Raw genomic sequence first — 13,773 nt, forward strand, 5'->3', positions numbered from 1 at the left:
TTAGGATGTTGAAGCATTTCTCTGGTTCTGTATTTAACCACTGCTTCCCTCTGCTCCAGACCATTGCACTTCTTCCCTTGCGTGGGCATATTTAATCTGACTTGAACATTCATTGTCTTGATTTGTGCAATATCGAAGAAAGCTAATGTGTAATATCCTCTTAGCTGGAGTACAAAGATTGAGACCCAGAGCATAAGCATAGAGGGCTTTGCCATGTAGTGTAAAGTTTTATGCGCATGCTCTCCAGAGACGCTCAAGGCCTTTGATTGAAGTTGCTCTTTAGAAGGTTTATTCTGGCATCAGTATGTGTGACGAATTACAGCACGGAAATGTTTGCCAGTTCAGACTGAGTTAGAGATTGCCTTCATCACCACATCTTTTATGAACTAAGAGAGAACATTTTTAAATGTGAATGAAATAATAAAAGTACAGTTTCACTTTTGACATAAAATGTTTGGACCAGAAAGGCAATAGTCCTGCAAACTGTGTCTGAAATAAGTGAGTTAGGACGCAGGACATGGACACCCAGGGGTTAATGGAAAGTTTATTGGCCAAAGGCAAGGACCAGCGTATGAGCAATGAAGAGAGACTATGGGATGGGAGGCCAGAATATAGAGGGAGAAGTTGGAAAGAAACAAGAGTTGAATAATAGGCCTAAAAAAAGAAAAAGAGGAGCGTGCCTTGGATAGTTATCTAGGAATATGTGCCTGGGATAAAAAAGGCTAATTCCAAGTAATTTCTCTGTCAGAGATAAAATTCAGGATAGTTGTTGAGGGCTGTAGAGAGAATTTAAGGGTTATTCTTGATTCTTGGGACTCAGATAATATATTATTTCCTTCATTACCACAAGGGTCAAGCGTACTACTTCTGCCATTGAAAGTACAGATGACTTTCAAGCAAGGAGGTAGAGATGATCCTTACAAATTTTATTAAAATACATACTGTTTTCTGCCTGGCTGGTGTGGCTCAGTGGTTGAGCATTGACCTATGAACCAGGAGATCACAGTAGTGTGATTCGTCAGGGCACATGCCCAGGTTGCAGACTCAATCTCCAGTGGGGGGTGTGCAGGAGGCAGCTGATCAATGATTGTCTCTCATCAATGATGTTTCTATCTCTCTCTCTCTCTTCCTCTCTGAAATAAATACAAATATATTTTAAAAATACATACTGTTTTCTATTTAAATGTAGTTTGAATTCTTAATTCATTACACAAAGCATGCATCCCTTCCCTCTTCCCTCCCAAACTGCCTACCATCAGAATCAAGTATGGGAACCTTAAAAATATGATTCCTGGGCCCACCCTCAGACCTGAACTAAGGTGGAATCCCCTGGGTTGAGACCTTAGTAGCTTGTAATTTCATGAATATTATTGGTGTCTGATGTAGCTTGTGAGAAACCACTACTCTAAACAATATACTTGTGGTTTACACCGAGGTAGACACAATTGGGGAGGCCATTTGTGTCCACATTATTTTTTCACAGCCTGCAGAAAGGTTTTGGTTTATGTAGAACAAGTTGATATGTACCCTGATTATGAGAGATGGTATTAAATGGGCCCATGTAGGTGCTGCACAAATCTCCCAGGGATGAAAAAAAATCAGTTTTCCAAGTTAAAGTCATATACTAGTATAAGGTGTGACTTAGTTCATGCTGACATAGACTTTGGAGTCTCTAGAATTTTCTACCAATAATGAATATCTTCTGAGTACAAAGAACTTTATGGGTAATTTAGAACATGCAAACACGAGTAAAGTCTTCTTATATCCTTATTAGGCTTATAAAATACAAGGGAGCAATAAAGGAGCTTTATGGTACAATCACTCTAAGGAGAATGTGCTGAGTGCTGTAGCGTGGTAAGACTAAGACTGCCCTGAGAACACCAATGCTGGAGAAGGAACTTCCTGCTGGGAACATCAGAAGATGCTCTCATAGAGGGGGTTACTCGTGCTGAGTCCTAATGGTTAGACAAGAAACAGCTTAGGAAATGTAGGTAAAGAAAAGGCATGGAAATGGGAAGCTATAAGAACTTCTACTAGTTTCAAAGTGTTAAGCTAGAGATTAGAAATAGTAGCATCTCAGGCTAAGATACTTAGAAAGATACCTATGGCCCTACGATGGAGATCCCGAATCGCTTACAATATGGAGTTTGGGTTTTATTTAATGATTCAAGGTTTTTGAGTTGGATAATGACATAATCAAAGGTGCCCCCCTCCTTTTCTTAATTTTGACCGTTAGTACATACGGCGAGTTAGAGTCATAGAAGTTGGGCAACCAGTAACTAGGCTACTGTAATAGTATAGCCGAGATGAAGTGATATTCTTACGTAAATCTAGAAGGATAGCGGAGAGAGATCTGCAGAATTTGGTGAGTAGGGGCAAGGAAGGAAGGATAATCCATCACTTGAGTTACTAGGAACATGGTGTTAGGAGCCCATTTATCCGTTTATATGTGGCCTGAGTACCAAAACAGAATTATGAGTTAGGATTTGATACATGTTAAGTTTTGAGATGCAGTTAAAGTCCCTTGTAGAAATTGAAGAAGGTAACTGTATTTGTTAAATTTAGAATAGTGAGTTGGGGCTATGGGGCTATACCTGGAGTAGTGGGAAAGTGTATACATTTCAGGTGAGTTACTTTGGGTTCAAAGTTTAGCTCTGCAAGTCATTAGCTCTATGACCTCACATCTTGTTTATCCTTTGTATTTCAGTTTCATTATTTAAAAAAATAGGAGGATGGTGAGAGGAGATTGGGGTGTTTGACTTGTGACCTCCTTGTGGGGTATTGTGAAGATTAAGGAGCTGTGCACAGCGCTGCATGTATCCAGTAAACCTTCTTACCCCACACATGTCTTCCTGCTCTTCCTTTATGGCAAAGGAGTGCGCTGGAGTAAGTTCATAGCCCGAGGGGAAGGAGAAATAGCTTGTGAGGAGAGAAGAGTGACAATAGAAACGATAGAAACGAGAGGGAGAGAAACAGAAAAAATGTAGCTGAAGATGGGAGAGGGTGAGAGTAGAAGCTTCGCGGCACCTTGTTAGCTTTGAAAGGAAGAGGGCCCCTTTCCCGAGACAGGCAAGTTTGAAGAGAATGAATAAAGACAGTGTTGGTCAGAGGGTCTTGAACTTCTCTCAGAGAAGCAGAAGGCTAGGCCATCTGGTATGAGGAGGGGAAGTGTGGGGCTGGGTTCTTGAGAAAGGAGAAAATTCTTTTTAGATAACCACTGTGGGAAATAAGATTAGGAGTAAACCAGAGTTGAATGAAAGGATTGCCAAAAAGCAAAAGCCAAGGGTTAGATAGCTTGAACTCTTGGTGTCCTTGTGGGTGTATGAAATTACAGAGGAGAAGGTCATGGGAGGTTAAGAGGTTGTGGAAAAGAGAAGCTGGAAATTGGACACGGAAGCGGATGTTGAAGTTTCAGGAGGGTGGTGGCAGGAGGATTGGGTGCAGAGGAGGAGTGTGAACGGGTGCTTTAGTCTTTGTGGAATGTGAAGGAGTGCTGGGAAGTCTGTTCCTGATGGTAGTGAGAACGGGATTCAGGGGGGGCGCGGAGGGGGGGTACTTGGTGTAAGTAGTTGTTTGTCAACAACAGATCATTTCCTTCAAGTCAGGATACTTGGCACCTGATTGCCCTTGGAGCATAAACAGCTCTGGCACTGGTTGCTTTAAAGATGATGTGCCTGTTCTTTCTTGTAATGTAACAGGGTAGTAGGCTGGCACTGCTCTCCTCCCCACCCCACCCCCGAAATAATGGTTTGCTGGAAGAAATAAGACTTCTATATTACACAATCAAAGTTAAATACCTGCTTTTCTTTTGCTGCTTTTAAGATTCTTCCTTTGCCTTTAACCTTCGGCATTTTAATTTGATGTGTCTTGGTATGGGCTCATCTTTGGATTCAATTTGTTTGTGACTCTCTGTGCTTCCTGGACTTGTATGCCCATTTCCTTCACCAGGTTAGGGAAGTTTTCTGTCATTAGTTTTTCAAATAGGTTTTCAATTCTTTGCTTTCTCTCTTCTCCTTCTGAAACTTAAATGATGCGAGTATTAAGTTGTCCCAGAGGCTCCTTACACTATCCTCATTTTAAAATTCTTTTTTCTTTTTGCTTTCTGAGTGGGTGTTTTTTGCTTCCTTATATTCCAAATTGGTGTTTTGTTTCTCGGCTTCATCTATTCTACTGTTGATTCCCTGTAAGTTTTGTGTATCCTTCATTTCTGACTGGTTTCCATGTCCTTTTTTATGCTGTTGAAGATCTCTCTCCAAGTTAATCTACTCTTTCCCTAAGTTCATTGAGCATCCTTATAACCAGTGTTTAGAACTTTGTATCTAGTAGATTGCTTGCCTCCATTATGTCTAGTTCTTTTCCTGGAGTTTTGTTCAGTTATTTCATTTGGGACATGTTTCTTTGTCTCCTCATTTTGGTAGCCTCCCTGTTTTTGTTTCTATGTATTAGGTAAACTGCTATGTCTCCTGGGCTTGGCAGAGTGGCCTAATGTAGTAGGTGTCCTGTAGGGTCCAGTGGCACAGCCTCCCTGTTCACCCAAGCAGGGCACTCCAGGTGCACTCCCACCAAGTGGGCTGTGTATATTCTTGTTTTGTAGTTGAGCCTGGATTGCTGTTGGCATGTCATGGGAGGGATTTATCCCCAGGCCCATCAGTTGCAAGGACTAACTGTGATCACTGTGGAAAATCAGTTGTGCTGGGATCGAACCCATGGATCATAACTTACTTCATTGGGGGTCCGGTGCTGCTGAGTCCAACCCTTGAACATTTCACCCGTGGAGGTGGTAGGGTGGTCCTTTAGCATTGTCTGAAACTGTGTACCAGATGCACTGGCTCTGGTGCCTCCTGGGAGGTGCAGGCCAAGGTCAGCTATTGCCTGTGTTCTGCCTGGGGCCACCTGTATGAGCTACAAAGTGATCTGCAGATGGCTGCTACTTGAGCTGTGCTGGGAGGTACTCAGGAGAGGCCAACCTGTGAACCAAAGCTGGCTGCCATTATTGCTGGCCCTTGGGCCACCTAGTGAGAAGTATGGGGCACACTGAGGCCAGATGCTGCTGGTTTGAGAGATTTTAGGAAAATGATGCCAAATGGCATCAGCACTTGGCTTGAAGCCAAGACAAGCCATTATTGTGGAAAAGCCACTGGATACAGCTTGGGTGAGCTTGCAAGTTGAATGTGGCAGGGTCTCAGGGAATCACCTAGGCTGGGCGAACAGTGTAAGACAGATTGATGGAGACTGAAATCTGTCCTGGCCTACTAGCTCTGTCAGACAGTATAGTTCCTCCCAGTGTGTCCCTGGTACCTTTTAAGCTGCTACTCCAGCTCTGGAGCTCAGAGGAAGTGAGTCTGAGTACGTACATGTGTGGGCCCTTTAAGAGGAATGCCTGGGACTCTAGCAGAACTCTGTCTAACTCAGCCACAATCCCCACTGGTTTTTACAGCTGGACATTATGGCACTGGAATCCTGGGTTAAGGAGCCTGCGTTAGGGATGGGACTCTCACTCCTTAAGGGAGACCTCAACAGACAAGATATCCATCCCAATTTTTATCCACCACACGTGGGTGTAGGACCAGCCTCTTCTATGTCTCCACCCCTCCTACCGGTCTACATGTGGCTTTTTCTTTATATCCTTAGTTGTAGGACTTCCATTCAGCTAGATTTCAGGTGGTTATGATGATGGTTCTATAGTTTAGTTGTAATTTTGATGTAGTGGTAGGAGGATACAAGTACTGCATTTACTTAAGCCATCATCTTGATTGGAAGCTAAATACCTTTTCATTGCTAAAATAATGTATAATATGCTCTTCCATTTTGGAACATCTCATTATTGCTGAAACCTAATTCATCTGAATGCAATGTAGTTCAACACATGGATGCAGTGGTAGGCTATAGAAGAAGAATTTAAATGCAAGTATTCAAGGACTTGTTTTCAAGATTAATATTTTTTTAATTTTTAAAATTTTATTTTTCAATTACTATCTGCATGTAATATTATTTTGTATTTGTTTCAAGTGTACAGCGTAGTGGTTAGATAGTTATACTAAAATTAATCTCTTTTTGATTTGTATTTGGTGATTAAAAAAAAATCTAACCACCAGGAGGACATTGTGGAGAATTTAGTTTAGATACCTCAAAGATAATTAAATTTCTATGTATTTTTCTTGCAATCCTAGATTCCAAGTGGCTGTGAAGTATTGGAAAGATGACATCTCTTTTTACGAGGGTGTATTACAGTGATCTGCCAGCCTTAGACAGTGCCTTGTGACTTATTTTTTTGTTGGTTTAGGAAGCAATTTATTGGCTTTGCAACTAGGCATCTACAGAGCTTGAAGCCACAAATGAAGTGGAAAATCTTATTTGATTTTGTGGTTCTCAGAAAATAATAACTGGAGTTTGTGGTTGCAAATGATGGCAGTATTGCAGACACAGTGGACTGACCCATTAGTGGGGGTGTTGTTACCAGTGACACAATATTTGGTGGGAGATTTGGTGTCAGTTTTTAAATCACTTTGTCTATTTTTCAGATACAGTATTTATTATTCTGGCATACCACAAGTTGATTGTGCTTCTTGCTTTGCTTATGGGTTATAAACTGTTCCTGAACCAAAACTTTCCCTTGGATAGTTCAACCAATATGTAGCCAGTATGCAACCTTTGATCTTTTAAATGCACAAAGAATTAAAATTCCAGGGCCGTTCCAGGCATGAGCTGCTGATGTGCCACCTGCTAGATAATTGCTTGTAGTGCAGTGCTGATGCCATTTGGCTATGGATGTAGATTCTACTTTTATTTTTCTCTATATGGCTAGATCTAAAAGGATATGACAAATCCACCTTCTCTGGTTCGTATTCTTATTTCAGTGTTGATGTTTTATTACAGGGGTGGACAAAGTAGGTTAAATTACCAGCCATCATTACCTAAAAGATAAATCATAAGTAAGGATATGAAATAATAGTAATAATAATAAGAAAACAAATACTACAAATAAATGACATAATAACTAATAAATAATAATCTAAAAATAAACTCTGTTTAGCATACTCACAACTGTAAATCTAGTTTTGCCAACCTCCTGTATATTGCCTCCTACTCTTCATGAAAAGTCAGTGCAGGAAGGGTACTACAAAAGACCTGGGCAGAGCCTACATCTCACACCCAAATAGAAAAGGGAAGTGACTGTTGGGCCATCATCTGGGTTTATAAAATATGACTGCATTGGTTTAAACTGACTTTTATAGGTTTTCACTGATATTTAACCAAGTCTAAGGCCTACTGCTAACCAGTTCTCCCTATTTTTTAGCATAGCTGGATGTCAAAAGTGGTATTTGTGCACTCTAATAAAGTGAAAACTTGGGTTGTTGACATAACATTCTATATTTATGAATTCGTGACCTGTTCTTTGAGTATGTATTTATGCTATTTAGGTTTGAGGAAAGACTCCTGGGAGAAATATTTAATACCTCATTGTCTGATTATGATATAAATGTTGGTTGGATGCAAGAGGGACATGGTTTCTCAATTCTTCTAGTTGCAGAATCTGTAAAGACCAAGTTGATCAATTGTTGAAACATTTAATAGTATCATAGTTAGTGTTTAAGGTAGTGGAGTTTTGTTAACAATGAACAGGGAGTTGTTGTTTTTGTCTCTCGTTCCTACTCCCAGATTCTAAACAGGTTTTCCACATTCAAAAATAGTAGTGTGGTCCAGCCAGTGTGGCGCAGTGATTGAGCGTTGACCTTTGAATCAGGAAGTCACAGTTTGATTCCAGATCAGGGCACATACCTGGGTTGTGGGCTCTATCCCCAGTGTGGGGTGCGCAAGAGACAGCTGATCAATGATTCTCTCTCATCATTGTAGATCAGGGCACATACCTGGGTTGTGGGCTCTATCCCGTGTGGGGTGTGCAAGAGACAGCTGATCAATGATTCTCTCTCATCATTGATGTTTCTATTTCTCTCTCTCCCTCTCCCTCTCTGAAATCAATAAAAATATAATTTAAAAAATAGTATGGTGAATTTAAGCTGGTTGAAAAGATTGTTAGGAAATAAGTATTTATTTATTTTTATGATCTTTTTTTTTATTTTTTATTGTTGACACTATTACAGATGTCCTCCACTTCCCCTCCCTTTGCCCACTTCACTCTGCCCCTTCCCTGGCCTTCATCACACTATTTTCTGTATCCATGGGCTATGCATGTATAAGTTCAGGAATGTTTTTGGATTTTATAATATTGGTAAATAGAGAAGCCATTATCATACTTCTCACCCTGTAAATATAATCTGACTCTTGGCTTTGTGAATGTTTATACTCTCAGGACCTGTCATAAATACACCTGAGTAATTGATTTCTTTTGTTCCAAAAGTGTTTTTCCAATATCACATTGTGGAGATAAAAAGGAAAGCCTATAGCAATATTCTTGACCTCAGTAATTTGTTGGGAAGTTAGCATTTTTATGTGAAATTATATTTTGGTTGCTCTCCAGTAATCTCGTGGTCCAGATGGTCAGGAAGGGGAAAGATTATTACTGGTGAATACAGCCAGGAAAGTTTCATGCAGGTGGCAAGAATGTGGATAGCAAACATAATTTTCCAAACTATCTGGCTATTCTTTTCAGAGTATTTTATGAAGCCTAGAGTAAGGGTTGTTTGTTTCTCTTTATAGAGCAAACAGGCTGTGGAAATGTATTGTTAAATTCATTAATCCATGTAACGATCAAATATTGAAAGCCCATTGTGTTTTAAGTATTGTTTTTGGAATATTGTTCTTATGAAATCAAGCTCCTGTCATACCACCTGTAATTGCAGGATCAGCTGTTAATGTTTGAAGTTAGTTTGGACCTCCAAAATCAGATAATGAAATGGTTATTTATGTAAATATTAATATTGATAAAGTATGGAGTATCACAAATAGTTGCTTATAAAAGGAAGTATTTTGGTATCAGGTATTTGCATGTAATAAATATTTTATAATTTTGTTTAAGTAAAGTTTTAGAAGAAATGGCTCAGTTACAACATCAATAGCTGTTTTGTATAAGGCATTGTGATGGGTGCTGGTAGGGTCATTTTGTATGTATTTTCTGCCCAAGGTCTGGTGGAGAATAGACACCCTCCGGTTTTCATAGTCTTGAGGGCATTTGTGGGTCCCTGGCACCAGAGATTCTAATACCAGCTTCTCATTATGTTAGAGGTTCCTGCTACTTTGAGGGTGGAGCAAGCAGGGAAGGGAATGGCTGTTCTTCAGCCCTTAATCCTAAAACCCAATTTACAAGCTAATACATTGAATCATTTTATATCTGCTTCACAGGATTATTAATTACTATTTTCTTTCTGTTACTGTGTGCTTAATAAACTATTAATGCAGTACTTTGACATCATTATAAGTAAAAAGATTAGGGGAAAACTTTAATATGGGTTTTAAAAGTTGGTAGGCCACTGTCACTAATTCATGAAATATTTACTGTTCCTTTTTTTTTTTTGAACAAATGACAAACACGAGTATCTTCATTTAGACCCAGAAACATATACTTTTATGGAACTGAGACTTTAAATATACTTTTAATATTTAAAGAGAACAATTTTTTTTCCAAGTAATTTCCCTGAAAAATCAACAAAAGAAAGAGGGAACAAAACTTGTTAAATTTGGGGCAGACTCAAAAAATTGCTGGAAGGAGAACAGTTTATGTTGCCAGGAAGCAGACCTGATTGCTTTTGCCTGTCAAAATTGTTCTCCTTCGACATTCTCATTATAATCAACTGTTAGATACTGAGTCTATAAATCGTATTAATATTGGAAACAGACCAGAACCAAGTAAAGCAGAAATATTCATTTTTAGACAAAGAATTTCAACAGTGCAGTGAGAACTTGAGCTTCCTTAGTTGTAATCAAAATCGGATTTAAGGCAACTCCAGTTTACTCAGAGTAATGGTTACCTGGGGAAGCCTGTGGACTTCTGGTCTCTCACAATGGGTTTTATTCACAGTGGGTCTCTCACACAGTCCTCAGAGTAACAGACTGCCAGGCACTTTTAGGGCACCACTCCGTGGGCCAGTGATCATTTTCTGGGCCACTCTAGGATCAGGTTATATTTTTATTTATTCCAAAAATACCACTTGACAGGCTTCTGTGTGCTGGATATTTACTTAGCTCTTTGGGAAAATTAATAATATGTGATCTATGCCCTCCCAGAATTTAGGCCAGTGGGAAAATAAAGCATTAATAGCTTGTTTTATTTTTATTTTTTATTTAAAAATGTATCCTGTATCTTACCACTCTCCACCACTTAATTCCCCAGAAAGACCATTTTGAACTTTTAGCCATTTTTCCCATTGCTGTAAAGATCATAACTATCTTGCTACTTCTTTATTTTTTTTTTATTGATTTTTTTTTTTCAGAGAGTGAGGGGGGGAGAGAGAGAGAGAGAGAGAGAGATCAATCTGCTGTTCTACTTATTTATGCATTCTTTGGTTGTCTCTTGTATGTGCTCTGAAGATCCTCTCTTGGCCTCTTGTACAACTGTTGTCCTGGACTATACAGCTGTGTCACCTTGAGAATTCCATTTGCTTCTTTTCTGTATTAGGCTACTATCTCTAGATTCCATAACCTTTTCTCTTGGCCCATGTTTTGTTAGAGTATGTCATCCAATAGATGCCAATAAAAGGAAGCATGTGCTGGTAAAGTTTTCTTTTCCTTTTTTTTTTTTTAAAATAATAACTAAATAGTTTAGGAGGAATCAAGAGAAATGTGGGGTTAAAGTGTTTCTTTACTCTCAACTATCTCTTTCTATCTCCCCTTGTTTTATCACCTTCAGGAGTACCAGCTGCCTCCATTTCCTGTAGCCCAAACTGACTTATCTCTTAGATTCTTTCTCCCTAGTCATGTTAATGTCTTCTGTCAACATTAACCCAAAGTTTGGTTGCGATTTCTTTCAGCCTCACCAGAAGAGATCTTTAGCAGCAGTAGATAGCTGCCAGAATGATGATGAAATGCTTTCTTTACCCATAGATGACAATAGAACAAAAATAGAATATGTTATTATGCCCTCCAGTTAAAATCCATATATTTGAAAAATGTTTTCTATTCAATTTACTATTGTCAAAACTGGGTTACATTGTAACACTGGTAGAGTTATTTTTGCAGAAATTAAAACTTTTAAAAAAGTAATCCTAATCTAAGGCCATTAATGTGTTTAAAAGATTGATCTGATTCCCAGGTAATCCTTTGATTTCTGTTTTGGTAACTGTGAATAAAACCCGGTGTGAAGTAATGGGTAGGGATAGCATTTCAAACCAGCTTAGTTTACTGTAAACCTAGCAGTTCTGAAAAGAGGAAGAGAAAAAAAAATCCTAGATTGGACTTTTAAATTATTATTATTATTTTTTAAATGTATTTGGGTACTCCTACATTGGCTGAATATATGTTTACCAGAGTTATATCCTCTTGTTGTATTGATCCCTTTAGTATTATGAAGTGGCCCTCCTTATCTCTTGTTATGGCCTTCACCTTGAAGTCTATTTTGTCAGAGATATAAGTATTGCTACCCCAGCTTTTTTTTCATTTCCATTTGCCTAAAAAATATTTTTCCATCCCTTCACTTTCAGCCTGTGTTCTGAGGTGGGTGTCTTGTAGACAGCATATATATGGGTCATATTTTCTTAACCATTCAGCCACTTGATGTCTTTTTTTAAAAATATATTTTATTGAGTTTTACAGAGAGTAAGAGGTGCACGTTGGGTTGCTCTGGATGGCACCAGCAGGACTGTCGTGGGGGCCGGGTGGAGCAGGCGTGGGTTGCCCTGGATCGCACAGTCCGAGCTCCCCTGTGGCCCTGAGTGAGGTGTGTGCTGCATTGCTCTGGGTCATCCCTCTGGGCTGGGGTGAAGCAGATGTGGGTTGCTCTGGGTCACTCCAGTAGGGCTGTCCAGGGGGCCGGGGTGGAGCAGGCACCAGTTGCTCTGGGTTGCACAGTCCCTGCTCTCCTATGGCCCAGAGTAGGTTGTGCTCTGGGTTGCTCCGGGTCACTCTGGTAGCAGGTCCCAGGATTCGCAGAGGAGCGGGCACTGGGTATCTCCTGGTCAGGCTAGCAGTATGGTTCTGAGGTCCAGGGTGGGTGTGGGGCACAGTGTTCCCCCTGGATTGCACTCACTGTGGGGGCTTGGAGCCAGATCCTAAGACACTGGGTCGCAGCGGACTGGTGAGGAGGCCTGGTGAGGGAGCTCACTCTGGCGGCGTGCACTCCCTGCAGACATCTGGGAGCCTGCTGGGAGGTACTGCCCTTTTAAATTCTTGAGTGGAAAGCATTCTTTCTCTTCCTTAATAAGTTCTGTTAATGTGACTCTTGCTTTGTTTTCCTGACTTACTTGCCTTTATTGTGAGCTTGGGGCCAGACTTCTGGTCTCGCACAATGTTTTCAATATTAGTACGGGTGAAGGAAGGGGATGGGGAGAGCCTAAAGAGTAGGGGCTTAGAAGGGAAGGTTCACGGGTTAAGTGAAAATAAAATTTGCATTTATCTTATTTGTGTCCTTAGTATTGTAACAAAACCATTTTATTTTACTTACTAGTTCATATTAAGTACAAGGTACAAAAATTGATGTGGATAAATTACTTTTCACACTTGCCATTTGGAACTATGCATTTTAAAAGAATAGGCCACTGAAGGCCCTATTTATTTATTTTTGGTTTGTTCTTTTAAAGTTTCTGAATACTTGATTCTTTCCTCAGGCTAGGGCAATATAGGTCAGATAATTTTCTAAAGCAGTGCATGCCAACATATATGCAAACAGGTCACCTGGGGATTTTGTTAAAATGCAGATTCTGGGGTTGTGCCTGAGAGTCTGTATTTTTAATAAGTTCCCAAGTGCTGATGCTGGTGGTCATTCCACAACACTGACTAGCAAAGGTTTAAAATATTGTAGATATAGGAAGAATTCAACATTTGTTGAACTTCTAGAAAGATGGCAGTAGGAGCCCTTGTATTACTGGCTGCTACTAAGTACATCTAAATAGTACTGGATTTATTGCTTCTTATAGATTTAATATGCTTTTCATTATTTGTAATATTCTGTTTAGAGGTGATTCCAGTACTATATTTCTATTTATTAATGTGAGAGTTTTTTATATTAAATATATAAACTATATTCCCCTAGTGTCTTTAAAGAAAAAAAATATTGTACTTGCTATGTGCTTAACTTTGATTTGTGGCATACAAACATCTTATCTATAGCCATTATTCATTGAGATTCTATTGTATATACTGTGTTATGGTTATAAAAACATAAAACTATAGAATAAATACAAATTTATAACTAGTTTCATTGTAACGTTTGTTCCTGTGCAGTTAGATATTAGCAATGAAAAGAGGTTAATACTTCTTTTTAAAATTTGTCTTTTAAATAGCTCAGTCACTAAAAGAATTTGCAAGACTACTCATCACAGTAGAAGAAGAAAGGAGAAGACTGGTAAGTCTGATACTCATTTCTTAAGAATATCGCTTTGTTTGGATTTTTAAAAAAAAGAATAGACCTTTTAAATTAGGCTTAGCCATAGCAGACCTTATAATGTGATGCATGTACTAAATGTTACAGAAAAAAGTTGTATGATGATCAAATATCGCTAATAAGATAAGCCATTTCTACTTATTTCATTTTTCAACATAATCAAATTACATCCATTTTGTTTTCCAGTTAATTTTTCTTATAATTAAAAACTAGAGGCCCGGTGCACAAAAATTTGTGCACTGGGGCGGGGGGGGGGCGGGCCCCCCGGCCCCCTTGTCCCC

General features: G+C 39.3%; 1 protein-coding gene across 1 annotated transcript in view; it reads left to right on the forward strand.

The window, feature by feature from the left end:
• ARHGAP42 (Rho GTPase activating protein 42) overlaps nt 1-13,773 on the forward strand; it is a 248,988-nt gene that overhangs the window by 76,947 nt on the left and 158,268 nt on the right. Inside the window, exon 3 of the mRNA XM_014544570.1 lies at nt 13,392-13,453. Within this exon, the coding sequence (XP_014400056.1) occupies nt 13,392-13,453 (62 nt within the window). The remainder of the gene's footprint in view (nt 1-13,391; nt 13,454-13,773) is intronic.

This window comes from Myotis brandtii, unplaced genomic scaffold (genome assembly GCF_000412655.1).
Source record: "Myotis brandtii unplaced genomic scaffold, ASM41265v1 scaffold37, whole genome shotgun sequence".
Lineage (NCBI taxonomy): Eukaryota > Metazoa > Chordata > Mammalia > Chiroptera > Vespertilionidae > Myotis > Myotis brandtii.